This window comes from Streptopelia decaocto, assembly GCF_964273445.1.
Source record: "Streptopelia decaocto genome assembly, chromosome: 6".
NCBI lineage: Eukaryota > Metazoa > Chordata > Aves > Columbiformes > Columbidae > Streptopelia > Streptopelia decaocto.
In genome coordinates this window covers 56200340-56221866 of record NC_138660.1, presented here as the reverse complement: position 1 = coordinate 56221866, position 21527 = coordinate 56200340, and the positions used below count along the sequence as shown (strand labels likewise).

Genomic DNA, 21527 nt, shown 5'->3' with positions numbered 1-21527 from the left:
GGGGCAGTAGCCCGACTCCCTCAAGTTGGAATTCCCTCCGTATCTTTCCAGTCTTTAGACAATAAATTGTTCCCCCAAAGCACACACTGAAGAGCGCGAGGCATTACTTTTATACTTTGTTGTTTGTTTTTCAAACAGATGCCTAAGCAGAGCAGCTGCTCGAGGGAGATTTCTCTCATGCTGTCATGACAGATCTGCATCTAACAGCCTTCAAGCCCCGTTCACTGAGCATGCAAAAAGCAACAGCGTGTAGCACCTTTGTTTTCTCTCCCAAGATCAAAATGGCACAGGTACCTTCTCTTCATTACCTCTAGTGGCAGTTTAGATAAGGGAAGTCATAAGAACAGTAAGCCTAATAGCTATATGTATGCAAACACTGAGTGGCTTTCACAGCCACAGAAAGCTGCTGCTTTATGGAAAGTTTTCAACGACTTCCACAGCACAGTGATTTTCTCCACACCAATTCATGCTCAGAACCAGCCATGGACTGTTTGTACAGTCATATCTTTAAATCAAGATACCTTCAGTCACCCTGCCTGTTCAAAAAGAGAGAACAATAAGTATAAGTAAAAGGTCTGATATTCAGCATCAATCTTGCATTTAGCTAATTGTTTGATTTGTCAGGTTCAAGGTTTTTCTAGGTATCACAGGAAACACCTGCCTGCCCGGCTCCTAGTAATCCTGGCCTATTTCCTCTGAACCAGGCAAACCCTCTCTGAAAGAAGGTCCATAAATAATTACTGGGTGTTGAATTACAAGCAGGACACGTACTTAGTGCTGTAGCCCTGTCCTAAAAAACCTGCGGCCAGGGAACAGGACAAGCCCTTTGATGTGGGGCAGCCTGATTGTTGAACCTGTCAAACTAGACAGAGGTGGTGTTTCCAATGTTCTTTATCTTATAAGTATCCGGTGTGTACTCAGCTGCTCACCTGCCTTTAAATTACAGGTGTTGAAAGGGAACACGAGCACAGAACAATTTCTGTGGCCCTGCAAGAGCTCACGCTGTGGGGTGATCCCGCGCAGGAAGGGTGAGCAGTGTCAGCACACTGACACGGCAGTAGGTTTCCATAATCCTGGGGCACCGCTCTGAACTAGAATGATCCCTCTCCCGGGAAGTTCCAGGTCTTTCAGTATCACATGTACACATCTTACTTGGCAGCCCTGGAGATTAGTTGGGCTGTATTTTTCCACTTCTGATTAACAAACCTGACAAGATACTATTATAACCCCGGGTACTTGGGAACAGGGTTGTCTGTAAGCCAAGAAAGCAATTATTTGTTACAAACTGGCCATCCTAGGGCTCTGTAATATTTTTATGCCTCTCAGAAGTCATGACTGACAAGATTACTTCTCAAAACTCATGCCCACTGAGCTTACCTTGTGAGTACAAGCAGGCCTCTCTGGAAGTACCACATTAAGGGAAAAAAAAAAGCCAAATTGATTGCTCCATTGATTAATCAGAACTCATAAATCAGCTTTAACAAGAATTTAGGATGAGTCTTACTGGTCATTTACCAGGAAAACAACAACAGGCAGTCTTCATCATAGAGTCCGTGTAGCTTTGAACTCAGAAGGCAGATGTGAGGAGACACAACACTGGATTAAAAGCCCCCTCTGAGATGAAGTCCCAAAGAAATGAGGAACAGCTGCTTTAAGAGTCAGCAGGCTGAGTGGGAAAGACTGAAGAAACACAGGGACACAGAGCAAATACTTTAGAGGGAAGAGACTTCTACTTTAGTTCAGAGATCTTCTGTTTTGTGGTTTTCTTGTACATTCCTGATTTTCTGTAACAGAAGTGAGGGTGGGCAAGGGACGTTCAGCATTGGTCTTCACTGTGTGAATAAGAACACATCTGAAAGGGAATGCCAGCTTTGGTCTGGCAGCAAGAAGCTACTGTAGCTGTCTCCTCTTAAATGTGTGCTGGGGAACCAGGTGAGATTAAGCTGGAATTAGGCTGACATTCTTTGACTTGAAATTGGAAAAAGCTGGAGCCAAAAGCAATGGAGGAAACCGTCTTGACAGAGATCAGATCCAAGCTCTCACTGTCACTGATGAGTGACCTTCTGTCACTACAGTGGAATATGACAGAGCAAAAAGTCTTACCAGGCAAGCAGACAAAGAAACTACTTTATTTCTCACAGAGGCTACTGCAGAATATCAATATGACGATATGACTAGAGACAGGTACAAGCCATTAAAAAAAAGCAAAACAAAACGTTTTGACAATACCACTGCACAGTCCAAAACCTCTAGGCAAACCCCAAAGGCACTCATTAGAAGAAAAAAGACACTTCCTGCAGGAAGCTGAAGGTGGTCCCCAAAGGGAAACATCTCTTAAACACAGATGGAAAAGGCTGAGCAGCAGGAACATGAAGGGTCCTCTTCAACAGAGAGTGGAGAACCCCAATGAGGAATCAGAACAAAGGCAGAGCATCCTCCAGCACTGGTCTCTGCCCAGGCTTGACTGGGAGCAGTTACACAGCAGTTTGCAACTCTCCAGCTCAAATCCTGCTGTAGCACAGGCTTTGCAACACTGAGAAATTATCTCAGCTGCAGGTGAGAAGACCCAGACTGCCAATAGCCCACCCAGGGAAGGTGCTCTGCAGAGGAGCCAAAGGAACCCTTTATTTCAGCAGTGGTGGAGCCCCAGGTGCTTTTGAACCCTTCCCTCCTAGTGCAGGAACCTCCCTTGCAGTGCCAGCATCACATCCTTGGGAGGACCCGCATCAAAGACCTCTGGGTGTTGTGGAGAGGGCTGGCAGATGAGAGCGGGAAGCCTGGAGGTCACAAGAAAGTCACCAAGCAGATCCCGTGACTGATGCCTGGGATAACCAAAACATGCAAAGAACATAAGGCCTTATAGCCCTGGACTGTTTCCCAGGGGCTGAAATCTCAGGCTTTATCTTCCGTTTATGCTTTCTGCCATCCCTGTTGAGGTCTCCAAAGAGCTCTGGTGGTCATCAGGCTTCACAGAAGCCTGTGAGAACTGCAGAGGGCCCCAGCGCAGACCTGGAGGCAGCCAGATGCTGTCCACAGCAGGATGGGAGCCAGCAGGCTTCTCAGGGAGCAGACAGCAGCCTTGCAGGCCTCAGGCTCTTACATTTTCCCCCAACAGAAGCAACATGCAAGCGAACAAGCATTCAGACAAGGAGTGAGTGTATTGCCCATTATTGCAAGAAAGGACTGGTTTTAGGACATCCCCTTGGGCTGGGCAATGCTCCAGTGGTGGCTAACCAGTGTGAGCCAGAAGCACTGCAGTTTGAAGGGACAATAAACAGAGGTGGAGAAGCCTGCAAGGAGATACCCGTCTCCAGGTAATTCATGCCTGACCCACAGCATGCATACAGGAGGGATATACCATAAAGGACTATTCCTTTCAGAATCAAACACTTGCTTAAAGACACTCCATGAACTCAGCAGGCGGGAGCCTCTCTGAATAGCACCTACACACACTTTAGTACAGTTGCACCGCAGCATCCAGCAAGAGACGGTATGTTATTGAGGGAAGACAGGCTGCTGGTGAGTAACAGGTCGGTATCTACACACAGACCCCAGGAGTCATCCACGTCCATCTTCTGCTCTCCTTAATTGCCTTGGTGTCTAATGACCTTATCAGCAGAAAAATGTGAATGAGCCTCTATAGCACCCAAGTCATCACTTTGCAGTAAAACGAAGGGAAGTTATTTACCCAAAGAGAAAATCCTTGATAATCCTAACAAAACAGGAAGCAGTTAAATTGCTGCAAGAAAAATCAAGACAGTTTACCACATCACGTTACAGCTGAGTGAAGGCTTGAAAACTGGCACAGCAGGGAAAGGAAGAAGCCTCCCTCCACACTGGCACAGCATGTGCGGGACTGTGCGGTGAACCAGACTGGGAGCAAACACCATGGAAAAATAAAGATTATTTCAGCTGGATCTGTTCCTTGATCCAGTTCACTGCACAAAGCCGTATGCTGGCACTAGAAAAGGGCAGCGTGGAGGTGATAACATGTCCTTTAATAAGTGCCAGTTTAAAGACGTTGCTGGACTCAGGCTGCAGTTAATCAATCCCAGCAGACAGAGCCCAGTGTGGCAACCAGCCCTGAGGTCCCTGCATCCTGTGCCATGGAGCTCTGTTCACCTGTTTCCCAAATGGTTTCAGGTCAGCACTTCCATTGATATGCAGGGGTTGAACAGGCAGTGCTATAAATAAAGAGCAGTTCATCAGCTATTTAAGTGCCCTTTTTACTGAAATAAAGAAAACCCACAGAAATTACGTCAAGATGGGGAAAAAAAAACACCAACCCAAAAAACAAACAAGTGAATACAAAGATGATCCAGGAGAGCGCTCCCTGGAACACTCTTAGGCTCAAGTGGCTCACAGAATAGCTGTGCTGGCTGTTGAGTCAGACTCTCCGGTGCTCCTGCACTGACTCACTCCCCTCCCAGCCGCCAGCACACGCTGCGCAGCCCATTCAGTAACAACAGGAGTTATTTGTTCAGAGTTCAAGTGCTTCTGATTCATTATGAGCCATCAAGCTTCTGCAGCCCCCCGAGCTCCATTTCTCACTGCTGTTCCCCCGCTGCCCAGCCCGCTCCCTGGGAAGGGGAAGGGTCAGAGAAGACAGACCCCTACTCAAGTCCTTCTGGGTCCTCCCTTCTTCCATCTGCTCCCAGCTCTGGGACAGAAACACTGATCATTTAGAACCAGAGTAATCTGCAGGTTTGTGATCAAGGCCACAAGGTCCTACAGGCAACATTCATGCAGAGGAAGCTACAAAAAGCACTTTCTCAGCTCTCCCTGCTGCAGCCTAGGGAGAAACCTTGCTGTTTCTTTTTCCCTTCCCCAGATGTAGTTTGGGAATGCACCACTCAGCTTGGCTCTTGCAAATGATGGTTTTCCAGAGAACCATGCCATGCTCTCCCAAAACCTACTAACAGGAAAGAATGAGGCATTTGCTAAACACCAGGAACACAACACTGGAGCATCTCTTTTTCAGGCACTTGCTCCTCACAGAGCCTTAGACAGAAGGATCCCACACCTTGCCAACATCATAAGCCCTGGGTAAGAGACTTGCTCTTCCAGTTGTCCCTCCCACAGTATCTCCACCAGCTCTCAGAAACCCCATAATATACAAGAGTGGGCAATTCTAGGATCTACTCAAAAGCTGTGTGCAGCACATGAGATCCCATGTCAGGAAACAGACCTGCTCTGTGACCAAATGCAACCAGAGCACCTGGGACACAAGCCAGTACAAATCCTTAAACACCTGTGCTGCCACACAGCCTCACATCCCAGTCCCACATCCCAGGAGTCCTCTAAGCCAAGAGACATCAGAATGATGCTCAGGAAACTTTCACTAACTCCCCTGCTCCCACACATTTCCTGTGTGACCCTGGTCTGCACAGTTGTGTCATGAGGTTTTAGAGTGTTGTTTCACCTTCAGTCTCTAGATTTAGCAGCAGAGCTGGCTTAAGCTTCTTCCTTCCTCCCACCTCCACAGGGTTAAAGTGAGAATGATGCAAACAGTGGCACAGGGCAAGAACAAAGAATGACTTTGAAAGCTGGTCGCATTGCCATGAGGCTCAGGAAGTTACACCCTCTTTTTGTCAGCTGTGAAAGACTGATATTGCCATCTCCCTATGTTTTGTGACATCAGATACAAAGGATGAGGACAAACACGAAAGATGATGAGATGCTCTGAAGATGAACCTTGCCACACCATACACTGCTCCATACCTCTGCTGTTTTACTTGGTGAAATAGGTCAAAATTAAAAATAATAATAAATAAAAACCAATAATAATAAAAGCCTATGAAACGTTTGCAGCTTGACTTAGGCTCCACTCACCAGTGGGTCAGAGTGGGTTACTCAACAGCATAGAGCCAAAGCAAGGAGTTCTATTCTAGTTCAAGTACAGCTGAAGGCTGAACTTATGATACTTCACAGTACACTCAGGAAGGGAAGCAAATAACATAATCAGACAACAGGCAAAGTTACCAAATGGCCAGAAAAAAAAAAAAGCTTTTATTGGCCAAAATAACCAAGAAACCATTTTTCCCCAATAATAAAACCAAAACCCTAACTGAAACATTGGGAGACCTTTGCTAACAAAATGAAACACTAACAAACCCCACATAAACATGACTGTTTGTGTTCATCCTCCTGAAGAAGTCAGTTTTTCTCCTTAACCCTGCTGCACCAGAACAGGAAAACTCAAGTCATTTAGGACAAGAGGACAAAGACACTGGGAGGTGAGGGTCTGTCCCTTGACACAAATGAAAGAGGCTGCTGGTGTTTGCAAACATCTTACATGCAAACTACCTGAAGCTGGTAATCTCTTCTTTTCTGAGGACACAAACATTTCAGTACATGAACTATAGTTTTGATGGTTTGGGGTTGTTTTTTTTTTTTTTTGAATCGCAGGACACAGATACAGTTGTGGCCTATACAGGTTGTTAAACTCAGATGCTACCTGCAAGTTTATCAGTTAACTCTTGTCTATTCAGAAACCTTGGTAGTTAAAAAAAAAAGGTTCCACCAAGTGCTCAAGGCAAATGATCATATTAGAACTCAACATTGACTCATGTCAGAAAAACAAATACCAGCCAGTGAAGAGCAGATGTTTGAGAAAACCTTGCTCTCCCTGATAACAAATCTTGAAGAAAAAAAAAGGAGAGATGTGCTGGGTTACAATATACCAGTTCCAATGGAGAAATTCTTGGGAATATTTTCACTAATTTCTCAATTAAGCGGGACACATAAGCCATTTAAAACATCTGGCTAATAAGCAGTTATGCAAATCAGTTCAACTTAGTGAAGTAGGTGGAAATTTAAAAAAGCAAAAAAGTGTCTTAAATGTATAGATATTTACACAATGCTTTTTAAAACATCACACGTACTGCACTGAGCTGCGTGCTCTGCACACACCTTTGGAGTGTGAGCAGGGACAGAGTGTGACAACGCTGCCGAACTAAGGAGAATTTCAGCTCATGGGAGTCACTGGCTGCTATTGCTGCTGTGCACAGAACAGCACCGTGTGTTTTGACAGAGGAAATCCACTGGAAACAGGGAGCCTCCTGCCCTAATCTAGACACGATTTTACACAACATTGAGATCTAACACCCGTACTACACCTTTTGTAAGAAAATAGAGAGCAGCTTTCAGCTGCAGTTCTTCTAAACTACTGTAGGAAGGCTTTGCTGGCATGCTTCCTCAATTGGCAACCATCTGAGGTAATCGGTGATGCTATTAATGAGCATCCTTCACTTCTCTCCACCCGCACCACCTGTTGCTTCCTTATTGAGTCCTCTAATTGACAAGTCGTAAACCACTTCCTCAATTTTCTTGACATCATATTTCAGGCCATCATAACGTTTCCTCAGGGAGTCGTTCTTCAGGTTGAGGAGACGGAAGCCAGAATCCAGCTCGTTGATGAAAGTTGAGATGCGGAGAGGGCGAGAATAATCACCAGCTGTGACGCTGTTCACTGCCAGTCTGGCCTATAAGAGGAAGACACACAGGAGAACATCAGTAGAAGAACCCACTCAAATCACATCACTACTCCCATCAGTTACTGCACCAAATGAAGTCGTTTTGTTCCAGGCAGTCAGATTATTTATATTTTAGATCTACCTTTCTGTTGACCATAATCCTGGATGTTCAATCAAGCTACTACTTTAAATCTTAAAATATCAGTGAGGAACAATTCTGACACACAGAGAAGCAGTTTCCTAGAAGTTCAGATCAAGGTGTTTTGTATCATAACTTCCAGAAACAGCTTGGGAAAGTTAGAAAACACATTACTCTATTTTTTCAGGTCAGTTTCAATCCAAATGTACACATGAAAATCTTCCTTACCAGCTCACTGGCAAGAGTTAATACACCAGAAAGATAGTCCTCAATGTCCAGGTGAAAGCCCCGCTCCCGGTCAGCTTCAACTAAGGAAAAGCAGAGCAGTAATCAGGTGGTACTGAACACAAGCAAAGCCAGCAAGCTGAAATTGCATTTGTTTACTGAAGCTAATTTGAAATATCAAATTTATGAAATATTATTACAAAATAAAAGTCAGCCTTTCCTGTACATGATGTAATTACGCCTCTTCTCAGCATTTCAATTTAGCATCTCGTGCATCCTCAGCTGGATGTGCAATAGGTTATAATTGATCCAACAGTAAAACTCAATTTACATTAATATACAGGAGAGGGGTCTGTAGTGATTTTGTTTTTTAGAAAAATATTTGATTTTTTTATCATTTGCTCCGGATGGACACAGTTCTCTTACAATACAAAAATTTAACCTGTTTTCCACACTTTTTAAACACCAAAAGCAAAAAAGTCAGAAAAATAAGCTCTCGTCTTTGTATTTTCTTTTCTCATATTTAGGCAATTTGAATGAAGACTCTTCATTGACGAAGAACTTATTAATGAATGAATGTTTCTGTTCACATTGGGTTTGCTGGTTTTCACCCTCTAAAAGAATTTATTTATATAACAAAAACAAATACCATTTTAGAACCAGCTTCTTGGGATGAATAAGTTCTGCTGTTTCCCTATACCTTTGAGAGCTACAATGTCTAAAAACATGACAAGTTTTTTCTCTTTAGTTACAACATCAACTTACTCCCAAGTATTTCTGCAACAGCCTCTCGGGTCACCAATGATTCTGACTCCAAGTAAACTACAAATGCTGCCAGAAACACCAGTCGCTGAAGCACAAACCTCCAGTGCTCATGAAATCTGTTGAAGTAAACATCAAGTCAAGGTATAAATAAGTAACATCTATTACTGGAGCGTTAGTAACAAGCATACATTATGTATACATTATGTTTTCCACCTTTATGCATAGCACTCTACAATATTTTTGGCTTATCAAGACACCACCAGCTTAAAGTCGTCCCCTTAGCACTCCACAACTTCTCCCCAGGACACTACGCTGGACACAAGCATTTGCTCACACCTCTCACAACTACTCAGTTCACAGAACTTTCAGGTTGTTGTGCCCACAAGACATGGGGGCTTTCCTCTCCCTCCCATCTTCCCTCAGTAGATTTAAGCTGACAAGATTCTTGTTCTTTGAAATGTTCTGGCTAGACACTGTCCCCTTCTGGCAGCAAACAAAACACAAAGGTGACAACTTCATTTAGCATCTGCAGTAACAAGCAGCCATTTCATGACAGATTTAGAGCTCTGTTTTCAGAAATGCCCCAAGCCTAACTTAACTGAAATTAATGGAGCAGCAAATGCTCTGCTCCCAGAAACAGGGGCAGCTCCAACAGAACATCAGTTTCTTAAATATCCCTTTTCATTAAAAAAAAAATATAAAAATAATTAAATACTGGACATTTTTAGTGAGAAGTTATAAAGCCTTAGAGCCAAAGCATTTTTTACTTATGCTGATAGAAACCTCACTTCTCTACCACGATTTGCTTTTCAAACAGAAAGCAGCACTGGGCTCACAAGCCTTTAAACAACTCTTCCAAAGTAATGATGCCCAACATGCCCAGGCAATGTCTGGCTGTGTGTGGTCCTGCACACCTGTAATACTGATCAGCAGGAAACTTGGTCTTCAGAGATTCCAGCTGTGTTCTCACTGTACCAAAGTGTTCACGAGCCTTCTGACATTTCTTTGGTACTGAAAAAGAAACAGCGCAACATTCAGTCCTTGACAGAGAACAGGGTTTTGTGAACAGTTTTCTCGTGTAGACAGTGCTGTTTATGCTGCTTTGTTGTCCAAGACAGTCAACTGACATTCAGAATCAGTCTAAGAGATATTCGCTGTCACAACATGAGTCACACAGGTAGACAAGAAATAATCCTGAGTTTCGTGCTGTCTAATCTTAGAACAGTTTGGGTTGGAAGGGACCTTCAAAGCTCATCTAGTCCAGATGCCCTGCAATGAGCAGGGACATGTTCACCCAGATCAGGTTGCTCAGAGCCCCATCCAGCCTGGCCTTAAACATTTCCAGGGATGAAGCTCTAGTCCTTAGTTTCCAACTTGAAATAAGATGCTCCAGGTATTTAAGAATTACTGGTAATCATGACTCATAACTGCTCATAACTTAAGTCATGGAGGAAGACCCCATTCTGTAACAGGCACTGACAGAAGAAAGCACTGGAAAGGTCAGACAGCCTGTGGACCAAGAGGCAACGAGGAATTACGAATGGCCGGAGGCAGAAACAGAGGAACATAAAAGTCAATGTGGTGTCTGCCTATGGATTGAACCTACAAGCTAAGTGCCTGGTGACACGCTGAGCAGGGTGACAAACAAGCAGTGCTGAAGGAGAGATGACAAGTAGAAACAAAGAAAGGCTGAAAAGGGTGTCAAGTATAAGACCTCATCTGAGGCAACAGAGGAAAGAAGAAAAGAGAACCACCAGATCACAAGCAACAGAACAGCACTGCATGCTGCAGCTGGCCCCAAAGCATACCCGTACCACACAGGGCCACCAAGCAACTCATACAGCCAAAGGGAAAGATTTTCTTTCTTTATTTTGAAATCTTACAATATTTTTTCTTATCAATCAGAGTTAGGTTAGATGAGGTGCAACATCCCTTCAGGAAACTGCATTTCCTGCTTTCAAGCAATGTATTTGAAGAAAGTGGGTTTCAGCCTGCCCAACATACGGAATACCTCTGTGGAGAAATTGTCCCTTGTTTGCATACCACCCACTGCCACCTGCTGTTTATTGACAGGAGTTACAGCCACACTGCACCCACAGTACCAGGGCCCAACAGAACTAGTCTAACTTGGTAACCACAGCCTTCTCAGAAATCTTGGCCCTGACCCAAGGAAGACAGAAGATCAACCTAACAGGTTCTCCTGCATTTTGATGTACAGAAGCTGGGATTATTGAAACAAGATCATAGAAGCTAAACCTGAAAGCTACAATGCATAGGTTTTATCAAACGAGCCCTACTAAGAGTCATTTAAGTGTATTTTTTTTAAAAAAACCCACTTAATTCAATTAATAAACCATCACTGCTGTTGAAAAAAAAAAAAGTGGGGGGGCACTTAAAAGCTTCAGGAAGCAGAAGGTGGAAGTGCTCCATGTGGCAGGCAGAAGGAAGGAAGTGTGTGAAGCTCACTGACAGCTGCCCTTTGAACACTGTCCTCAAACTCTGGTGCCTGCCTCAGTCCTGTGAGCAGCTGGGGACAGGGCAAGAAGTAAATCTCCATTTTGGCTTCTGCCAAAGGAACCTGTGACAAAAAAAAACCCACAACAATCTTGACTGTAAAGTTTCAGACGCTGTCCAACAATTCACTCATAACATCGCAACTCCAAACTATCCTCAAGCATCCTTGGATATTCACCACTGATGTTTTCCTAAATTGGGCAGTCCAAATCCCCTGTCACTCACACTCGTGTCAGCTAACAGCAGGCTGCAGCACACGCTGCCCTGAGCGGCTCTCTGAGCAGTTCTCAAGCTCCATTTTGGCCAGGGAGCAGACAGAGCAGAAGAAAGATCCTGTAAGCCTGTTTCTGGAGGCTGCCATGCTGAGGCTCTGCTGGTTTTCCTTCCCTTCCCCACACTTGAATAACAGCTACAAACAAAAGTGCTGATCCCGCAGCTAAACACAGTCTCACACTCGGTGCAGAGAGACCACAGAGAAGCCATCACCATGAGACAGCTTGTCTGGAGGCAGGTGGCTGCCCCACTACTGTAGAGGCTGGACAAAAACCTTGATGAAAACAGGTTTAGCCAAGAGGTATGTTAAATCCCTGAAAAGCAGAGGAAAGGCATTGTGTAAGATAACATTTTAAATACCACTAACTGATGCAGAAAACTCATCTGCATCCAGCTTCCAGACACCTCATAGTTCTATGAACAGCACTCATGCCACCACTTCCCCTTCTCCAGTAGGAGACTGCTCACCCAGTCCAAACCCTTTTCACTGGCTCTGTTGTCTCCTTGAGTTGTCATCCCTCTACCTGAAGTGATGATGCAAGAATTATTACAAAGGATCAACCAGCAGCCTGTGGGAGAAAGAATTATCTCCCACTTATGCTGGCATGAGGGATGGGACACAACAGGCAACACAGCTTCTGTCAGCAGCAGCAGCACCACCAGCTGGAACCATCCACAGCACTACAGCTGCAGTCACCAGGCATCATTAGTTACTCTGTGACCTGATAACTTGTGGTAATTAATAATATTTTTGCTTTTTAAAATTAGTTTATCCATTTAACATTCTTATATTTCAGTATGATTTATTAATAGTGTTAATAGCTTCCTTACGTCTCAGAATAAATATAAGGCTAAAAAAAAATCTTGATGCTACAAAGTCTAGCCAAAACTCTGTTGCAATGAATAATCCTCTCTTTCATAGCTGAGTCATAGTTTATCCCTTTTAAATTTACTAAGGAAGAATAATTCTACTTTCTAAGTAAAAATGTGGTACTGACTCAAATGAGATGCTGTAGTAAAGCCAAACAGCCATTTAAGCACACTACACTGCAGCACTACAACCATTATCAGATAAAGCAGTAGTCTAAATATGTGACATTTGACAAGTGCTATTTATCCCCCTAACAATCTGTTAATTGGTACTGTATTATCCTGCTGTAAACCTTTATTAATGTAAATGTCTATTGACTTTCTTTATTATGCTTGTAATTGATGACAAACTGACAGGTCTATTATGATGAGTTATCTCCCAGCCTATTAAGCATGTACTCATTATCTCTGGTATTACAAGAACTATAAGCAGAGCTGTTTTTTTTTTCCCCAGCTGTTCCAAATCTCTTGTCAGTCCGCATGTTGCAGGACCAGCTCTCCCCTGGAATTAACAATCAAATTAAAATAAACCAAGCCAGACATGGGTCTCTACTACTAAATGCTGGAAAGCAACCCCTGGTGTTGATACCCACGCAAAACAGTCACAACATCCACATGTTTACTCAACATAAAAGTGAGTGAATGATTGTGTAAATTAACCAATTAGCAGTTCCAATTTTTAGCACTGCCAAATTTCCAAAGTAGGTGGAAGTGGCACTTGCCAGCAGAGGTCAAACCTCAGGTGTGGCAGGTTGCTAAACACGTACCCTCCCAGAGGCCAGAAATTCCAGGTCTCCACCTCCAGCCTGAGTGTGCTGGTAGGCACCATCGGGCTGAGAACCACCACTCAGCTCTGCAGGTGAATCAAACAGCACCTGGTGGGGTTTGTTCCTCTATTTACCTTCCAAGGGTGGCCTGCCAGGTTTCTCCCCTTCCCAAATTCCACTCAAGAATTTCCAAGCAAGTCAGAATGGTTGCTTCTCCTCAGCAAATATTGACTTAAAAAAATTAGCTTGTAAGTCACATATTTAAAGGGAAAAATCTTGTTTAATCCAGTAATTTCACCCATAAGTCTGAAAATGGAAGTGTGGGAGCACAAAGAGCGCATTTGACATCCAGGTCTGTAGTGCTGTTCTCATGCCCTGGAGGAAACAGCTTGGCCCAGAAACATTCTGTCAAACATCTTCAACAAATTTGCACTGAAAGCAAGGAACCAGGCTGCCTACAACCCAAGCCTCAAACACAGCAGAACAACTCCAGTTGTCACTCAAACATACATCAAGGACAGGTCCTGCTTTATCAGCTTTCCACATGCCCTTTATACTTTGCAATATTAAAGAGATACAGAATCTTACACAAACCAGATTAACACTCCCCCTCCCCACACATTCCTGAACACCTCTCAGAGCATTCAGGATCACAGCTTTTTTTTGGGGGGAGGCAGTGAAGAGGTGAGGAAGGGGATACAAAGGTCCAACAGATGACGCTAAAATGACAAAAAAAAAAATCTACATGCATGTCACTTTGAGGGTAACATATGAGCCAATTCAGCAATGCAGACAGGGAACTCCTGCATAAAGAACACCCAGCAAAACACCAGCTGAGGAGGGGAGAAATGGAAAGAACAGTGTTTCCTTAGGAGAAATAGCAGCTTTTCTACTTATCAGGCAGGAAACCTCTCAGCTACTCCCTCCCCACCCTCAGCAGCCACCAAGAAGCTCACACAGGTTACTGAATTTTAGAAAAGCAAAACTTCCAGCTCTTCAATGAGTCAGCCAACGGGATTCCCTGGGAACCCACCCTCAGGGATGAGGGAGCAGAACAGAGCTGGCAGATCTTTAAGGACACTTTCTATCAAGCACAAGAGCTCACAATCCCCAGGTGTAAGAAATCAGTTAAGGAGGGCAAGAGGCTGGCACGGCCGAGGCAAGACCTGCTGGTCAAACCAAACACAAGAAGGAAAAGCACAGGCAGTGGCAGCAGCGACAGGGATCCTGGGAAGAGGACAGGGACACTGGGACACTGCCAGGTTGTGGAGATGGGGTCAGGAAGGCCAAGGTGCAGCTGAAGCTGAACTTGGCAAGAGACAAAAAAAACAACAAGAAGGGTTTCTACAGAAAAGGAAGGTCAAAGGAAGTGTAGCCCCCTCGATGAGCAAGACTGGTAAACTGGTAACAATGGATGAGGAGAAGGCTGAGGTACTCAACAACTTCTTTGCCACAGTCTACATGGGCGAGCTCTCTTCCCACACTTCAGGTAGAAAATGATCTGCAAGACAGGGACTGGGGCAGCAAAGTCCCTCCCACTGCGAGGATCAGGTTCGTGACCACCTACAGAACCTGAATGTACATAGGTCCGTGGGACCAGATGAGATGCATCCCAGAGTCCTGAGGGAACTGGCTGATGTAGTTGCCAAGCTGATATTCCATAATATTTGAAAAGCCCTGGCAGTCAGGTGAAGTCCCTCGTGACTGGAGAAAGGGAAATATTGCACCCATTTTTAAAGAGGGTAGAAAAGAGGATCCTGGGAGCTACCAACCTATCAGCCTCACCTCTATGCCTGGGAAGATCATGGAACAGATCTTCCTAGAAGCTGTGTTAGGGCATATGGAGCACAGAGAGGTGGTTCGGGACAGCCAGCACAGCTCCACCAAAGGCAAGTCCTGCCTGACCAGCTTAGTCACCTTCTATGATGGAGTGACTACATCAGTGGACAAAGGACGGGCTACAAATGTCATCTATCTGAACTTCTGTAAAGCCTTTGACATGGCCCCCTACAACATCCTTCTCTCTAAACCAGAGAGTATGGATTTGATGGGTGGGCTGTTCGGTGGATGAGGAACTGGCTGAATGGTCACACCCAGAGAGTGGTGGTCAATGACACAACCACTAGTAACAAGTGGTGTCACTCAGGTGTCTGTACTGGGACCAATACTGTTTTGAGAGCAGCCCTAAGGATAAGAACTTGGGGGCACTGGTGGCTGAAAGACTGGACGTGAGCTGGCAATATGCGCTTGCAGCCCAGATGGCCAACTGTATGCTGGGCTGCACCAAAAGGAGTGTGGCCAGCAGGTCAAGAGAGGTGATTCTGTCCCTCTGCTCTGGTGAGACCCCACCTGGAGTCCTGTGTCCAGCTCTGGAGCCCTCAGTATGGGAGAGACATGGACCTGCTGGAGAGAGGCCAGAGGAGGCCACTGAGATGATCAGAGGGCTGGAACAGCTCTGCTGTGAGGATGGGCTGAGAGAGCTGGGGGTGTTCAGCCTGAAGAAGGCTTTGGAGAGACCTTATTGCAGCCTTTCAGTACTTAAGAGGAGCCTATAAGAAAGATGGGGACAGACTTTAGAAGGGCAATATTGTGACAGAACAAGAGGTGATGGTTAAAAGCTACAAATGCAGAGATTCAGACTAGAGAAAAGGAAGAATTTTTTTAACAGTGAAGGTGGTGAAACACTGGCACCAGTTGCCCAGAGAGGTGGTCGATGCCTCATCCCTGAGGACACCCCAGGCCAGGCTGGATGGGGCTCCGAGCAACCTGATCTGCTTGAAGATGTTCCTGCTTTTGGCACGGGGCTAGACTAGACAAGCCAAACTTTTGTGACACCTCAGGAGCGCCCACGGGCGACAGAAACCTGGAAAAGCAGCGCCCGCGACTGAGGAAGCCGTGTACCCCGGGGGCCACTCCCCCGCTCCTCCCCGCTCCCGGTCCCGGTCCCGGCCCGGCCGCGCTCACCGTCCTGCAGGCCGGGTCCCTGGTGCACGCCCTGCAGCAGCGTCAGCATCTCCCGGGCCGTCTGCTCCAGCGCCTGCACCTCCCGCCGGATCTCCTGCGGGGACAGGCCGCCGTCAGCCGGTGCCCCGCGCCCGCCGCGGCCCCCGCCCGGCCCGCACCCACCTCTCGGATGTCCTGGTCGGCGGTGAGGACGCTCTGCAGCGCGATGAACATCTCACTCACCGACATGATGCTGCCACCACCTCCCACTACTCAGGCCCTCAGAGGGCCTTTTGTACCGCCGGCGCGGGGGCTGCCCCGCGCACTGCCTCACCGCGCCGCGCCGGGCTGCCCTGCTCAGTGCCTGAGCGGCCGGATGAGCCAGAAGACGGCGGAGAAGGCGGCGCAGGCGGGTGCCCGTGGGGAGCTGCTCGCCCCGGACGGAGTGTCCGTGTTTCGGGCCCCCCTCCCGGTGCGGCGGGGTGGGCCCGGGGACGCCGTCGTCCCGCCCAGCCGCGCGAGAGCCCCGCTGCCTGGTGACGGCGGCGCGTTGCTACGCGACGGCGCGCGGCGGGACCGGGGGGCCGCACGGGGAAGCGCCGTTGCCAGGAGACAGCGCCCCGCTGCTCTGCGCCTGCGCGCCCTTGCCCCCCTCGCGACACCGCGTGCTAGCGGAGTGACGCGCTTCCGGCGGCGGCGAGGCCGGCAGCATGGCGGCGGAGGCGGCTGCGCCCGCACCGGCGGCGGCGTCGCCGTCGGCGTCGTTCCTGGCCTTGGAGCCGCGGCTGCAGCGAGAGGTCCAGCAGAAGGTGCAGCGGGTCCGCAACAACCGGGCGGCCAAGGTGAGCGGGGCCCTGCGGCGGGGCGGGGGCAGTCCGGCCCGGCCCGACCTGACGCGTTCTCTGTGCCCGCAGGAGGAGCTGACGCCGGGCGTGGTGTACGTGGGGCACCTCCCGCGGGGGCTCTGCGAGCCGCAGATCTACGAGTACTTCCAGCAGTTCGGGACGGTGACGCGGCTCCGGCTCTCGAGGAGTAAGAAGGTAAAGCGCTGCCCGGGCTGAGGGGCCTGGGCGCTGCGGAACTGGCCAGTTTTACCTTGTTGAGGGCCTGAGACACAGCAGCGCGGTCGCGCCTCACGCGGGGCCGGGCGGTCTCTGTGAGGCTTCTTCCCTGCACAGGCTGCCGGTTTGGGGAACGAGCTGAGTTAACTCTGGCCTGAGGGGCCTTTGGCAGCTCCGTGTGTCTCCCTGGGGCTCCGCCCGCCATGCGCGCCGCGTGGAGCCCTGAGCTGCAGTTCGACGAGCGGGCAGAGGGGGCGCCGTGCGGAACGGCTTGTTCTAACGATAGCGCTTCCAACGAGTGTCGGGCCGATAGCGGGTGAGGCTTTGACTGTGGGCTTGGGATGGATGATCTTTAAAAGTGCCCTCCAACCCAAACCGTGCTGTGACTCTGTGACTGCAAGTAAGCAGTTTCAGTGACAGTTAACAGAGCCCGCTTTTTGTTCTATAAGTAAATATACTTATGTGAGAAGTGTTGGCAGAATACACTAATTCAAGGTAGAATGTGAAATGTCACGGCAAACACTCCATTTTAGCTTTCTTGTTGCTTTGTGCTAGTAAATGTAACGTCTAATTTCTGGATTTATCGTTGCATTATAACGTTGCTGTATACACTTGGTAACAGCAACAGAACAACAGCAACGCAGGGTGGCTTTTATTTAACATGTAGGTATTGCTGAGCAGTTTGTTTCATATACAAATATATATTTATGAATAATGTCTTGCTAATTTAGAACTGAATGTGGTGCTTTTCATTGATTCACTGAACATGATGAATTTACTTGTATGTAGCTGAGAATCGGCTATGACTTTGGAAGCATAAAGTGATTTTAAATTAGTTCTTCTGTATCGAGCATCATTTTAGATTTCTTTCTGTTGTTTATAGACTGGAGCTAGCAAAGGCTACGGATTTATAGAGTTTGAGTCCGATGACGTTGCTAAGATTGTTGCAGACACAATGAACAACTACCTGTTTTCTGAAAGACTGCTAAAGTGTAAGTATAAGCTGGAGTGTAAGTCCTCAAACGTGCAGAGGAAATTCATGGTTATTGTTTTATCTTTTTGGTTAGGAGAGTCTTGCATTTTTTTGAGAGAAAGTATTTGTAATTGTTGCAGGTGCAGCCTGGGTAGTTAGACATAGAGGATTTTTTTGCTTAAAAGACTTATGAAATTAGCAAGTTCTTTCAGATATGGTGATAGTGACACTTGCTCTGTAAAAGCTTATGAGCTGTATATGCATGAACTTTTGACAAATAAGTTTATCTGACTGTTTTCTGGGGGTTCTTTTCTTCTATCCATTATCAGTTCTCTTATTAGTGAATATTTAGTTACTTTCCATGTTCTTTGTTTATGACATGCCGCACTAGCACTCTGCTGCAGCAGCGGATAGTGTTACAAGGAGAACTGAACAGCGTTATGTGAGTACATTTGGTGAGAAGTGGAGCTCTGCCATAACTTGGTATCTTTACGATACAGGTCAGTTTATGTCTCCTGAAAGGGTTCATGAAAACCTCTTCAAAAACAGTAACAGAAGATTTCTGAAGCCTTCTCAGCCCGCGGTCAGGAGGTACAATAAGATACGCTCGCTCGTTCAGAAGGCGAAGATGACAAAGCGGCTGCTACAGAAGGAGAAGCGTTTACGGAAGAGGCTGGCTGAAAAAGGGCTCAATTATGACTTCCCGGGATTTGTAAGTTTGGCATTATTTTGATGACTGTTTTATCCAAAACATTTTTCTAAGCTTGTGCTAAATACAATAACATCATGTGTTTCATGAGGAACTGGTAAAAGAGCTGGAGCGCCAGGGAGACTTACTTGTGTTGAGAACTGTGTAGAAGCTCCTGGAAATCGGTGTGGTGCTGTTGCCATGTTATGCTATAGGTGCGTGTGGGTTTGCCTTTAGAGAAGTAAATAAGTAACAGCAAAGTGAAGACGTTCCTTTTCTTCTGTATAATATATATATACACATATATATATATATATATATATATATCTTGTGCTTTTCATATTTGTCTGTAGATCCCAGAAGAACAGCAGGGTTTTCCCAGGCCTTGTGGGGGGCTTGGGCAGGGTTGGTGTTTGAAGGCAGGTCCCAAGACTAGAGCTTCCATCCCTAGACCTTGCCTGAGCAAACTGAGCATATTGCTCATTTGTGGAGCATGTGGCTGAAGTACTTGAATTTTAAACGATACTGTTTAATGTATTTTTTTACAATGCATAGTAGCAGCTTTTCTTTTCTTATGTTGCTTTGGGTGGTTTTGTTCAAACCAGATCACCTCTGTGGCACTGTAAGTAATTTTATTAATTCAGAGCTAATTATTGTAGCAAAGATTTTGTAGTTATGAAACAAAGAAACCTATAGACAGGTGATGGTGTCTTCACACAAGGAAGTTTATAGTGATCTGCCTGATCTGTCTTGCTTCCTAGGCTGCACAGGAGCTTTCCATAAAGAGAAAAAAAGTTAAAAGAACCAAGAAATCAAAACTGAACATGTCTTTGAGCAGCCAGGTAAGACTCAACAGCCCTGGTGGTGCCCAGCACCATGCTCCACCATTCACACTGGGGCAGATGTTTCACGCCTGCAACTGGTTTCTTCATTTTAATTTCAACACCTGAAAACCTTGACATAGTTTGCTTGAGAGATTTTTGTGAGAGAAGTAGCTCCTTTGAGATGTGTTAACACTCTTCAATGGGGGAGGGTGGTTGGATCCTCTTGGTTCTTTCTCCTGTGGGACTATTTATCAGCAAAGGTTTCTGCTCAGCATCTTATCACGAGCAGCACTAATCCCATGGTGCGTCCAGGGAGCTCTGTGGTTGCTGTCGGCCTCTACCATTCCACACTCACCTCTGCATCACCTACATCTGTGCTTTAAAGTGGTGCAGGATGATCTGCTTGCTGCCATCCTTATGTTAGTCTGTGCTATGTTATAATACCAGCCTGCTCTGACAAAAAGGAACCGTTAGTACACTCTGGTGCTGTCTGTCCATTTATATCGTATGCTGTCCCTCCTCCCTTGCACTCTCCAGGTGTGGTGTTCCAGTATTTTGAGAACTAATGCCAGCTAAAACTTGCAGTGGGATGTAAGGGAGGCTTGGGTCATCAGCACTGAAATTTGGGGCACTGACAGTCTGAAATCTCTGATAGTTTTTAACCTTTTTGTTTTGTTTCATCGCTGTTGCAAGTTTCTATTTTTTAATTTTTTTTTTTTAATGTTACTGGATTTACTTGTGATAATTGGACTGGGGCTGGTTGTGACGAGGACAATGAGTTCTGAGAACTTCTGAGATAACGAAGCTGGGATGTCTCAGCTCTGCCGTGGGCTTGAATGTGGCATTTCTGTATGCCAGTCTCAAACATACTTTTTTTCTTGGTTCTTTTCTTCTTGGCTTTCTTAGTGCTTTGAGTATGGAAATATAAAGTTTAGAAAGCAAATGTGCATAATGACATGGTAGGAAATGTGAATTCATTTACATCTGCCTTCCACATATATTTCTTTGAAGATGACAGCTTTCTTTGGCAGATGCTTTGCAATGAATCATGTTTTTCTGATCTCTTCAGGATCCTACTCCAGTCTGCACTCCTGCAGTGCTCGAGCGCCGGAAAGCTGCTCAGGTGGATGATGACGCAGAGGACAATGAAATAACTCTCAGACTGGCCCCTGCCAGTGTTAAGAATGCTGTGCAGAGACCAAAGAAGCGACCAAGAAAAAGACCAAACTCGAAGAAACAGAAACAGACTTAACATTTTCATGACTGCCGTGTTTTTCCTCAACTCAGAAACTGGTGAGGTTGACCTGGTGGTTCTGCTGCCCTGGCTCGGTTCGTCTTGACTAGACTGTTTCAGTCTTTCCTAGGCAAGAAATCTACTTACAAATCCTCTCCCTCCTCTTTAGCCATCAGAGAACCTATGGTCTTCTCTGCTTTTGAAAATGTTCTTGACTCTGTGCTCAGAAGTGCCTGTGCTGTGACAACCTACGGTCCTGCCAGAACCTTCAGTTAGTTCTATAACTTGTCTCTAGCACTCGCTGTTTTGAAAGAAAACGTGAGGCTGTCCGTTCAGAACTTGCTGATGGGGGCTGTGTCTTACATTTATAATTAATGATGATTAATGATGGGTTATAAAAAAAAAATAACCATTTTTCAATTGTTTTGGCTCTTGGCGGTGGTTCTTCTGTTTAACTGAATGTCTCTGTTTCATGCAAGTTCTCACATAGTTACACGCATAGAGGAAGTCACTCGCATTCAAGATTCCCATTCCTTTCCTTGTGCAGGCAGAGGGGGTGTGTTTGGGAGCATGCCCTGCTGTGGAGGACACGGTGGCTGTTTTGGTGACTTAGCTGGAGTCACAGCTGTGCTTTCATTCTTCACACACTTGCATAGAAGTGATTTTGCTCTGTTGTGGGAAGAGTGATGCACTTCACTTGCAAGATAGGAGCAGCAATATGTTTTTTGATACAAAACAGTGATTTCACAATGTTTGGTAGTAAATGCGTCACTGAT

General features: G+C 46.1%; 2 protein-coding genes across 2 annotated transcripts; one reads left to right on the top strand and one right to left on the bottom strand.

Annotated features, from left to right (window-relative positions):
* Positions 1 to 5978: 5978 nt before the first annotated feature.
* Positions 5979 to 16514, bottom strand: TSN (translin). Its single transcript, XM_082055136.1, has 6 exons — positions 16155 to 16514; positions 15993 to 16086; positions 9519 to 9615; positions 8605 to 8720; positions 7843 to 7922; positions 5979 to 7484 (listed from the first exon to the last, which is right to left on the bottom strand). Exons 1-6 carry the CDS (start codon positions 16218 to 16220, stop codon positions 7248 to 7250), a joined length of 690 nt encoding a protein of 229 aa, XP_081911262.1. The 5' UTR covers positions 16221 to 16514; the 3' UTR covers positions 5979 to 7247.
* Positions 16515 to 16643: 129 nt separating this feature from the next.
* On the top strand, positions 16644 to 21174 carry NIFK (nucleolar protein interacting with the FHA domain of MKI67). Its single transcript, XM_082055135.1, has 6 exons — positions 16644 to 16813; positions 16886 to 17011; positions 17916 to 18024; positions 18506 to 18717; positions 19455 to 19535; positions 20587 to 21174. Exons 1-6 carry the CDS (start codon positions 16682 to 16684, stop codon positions 20767 to 20769), a joined length of 843 nt encoding a protein of 280 aa, XP_081911261.1. The 5' UTR covers positions 16644 to 16681; the 3' UTR covers positions 20770 to 21174.
* The last annotated feature ends 353 nt before the right edge of the window (positions 21175 to 21527 follow it).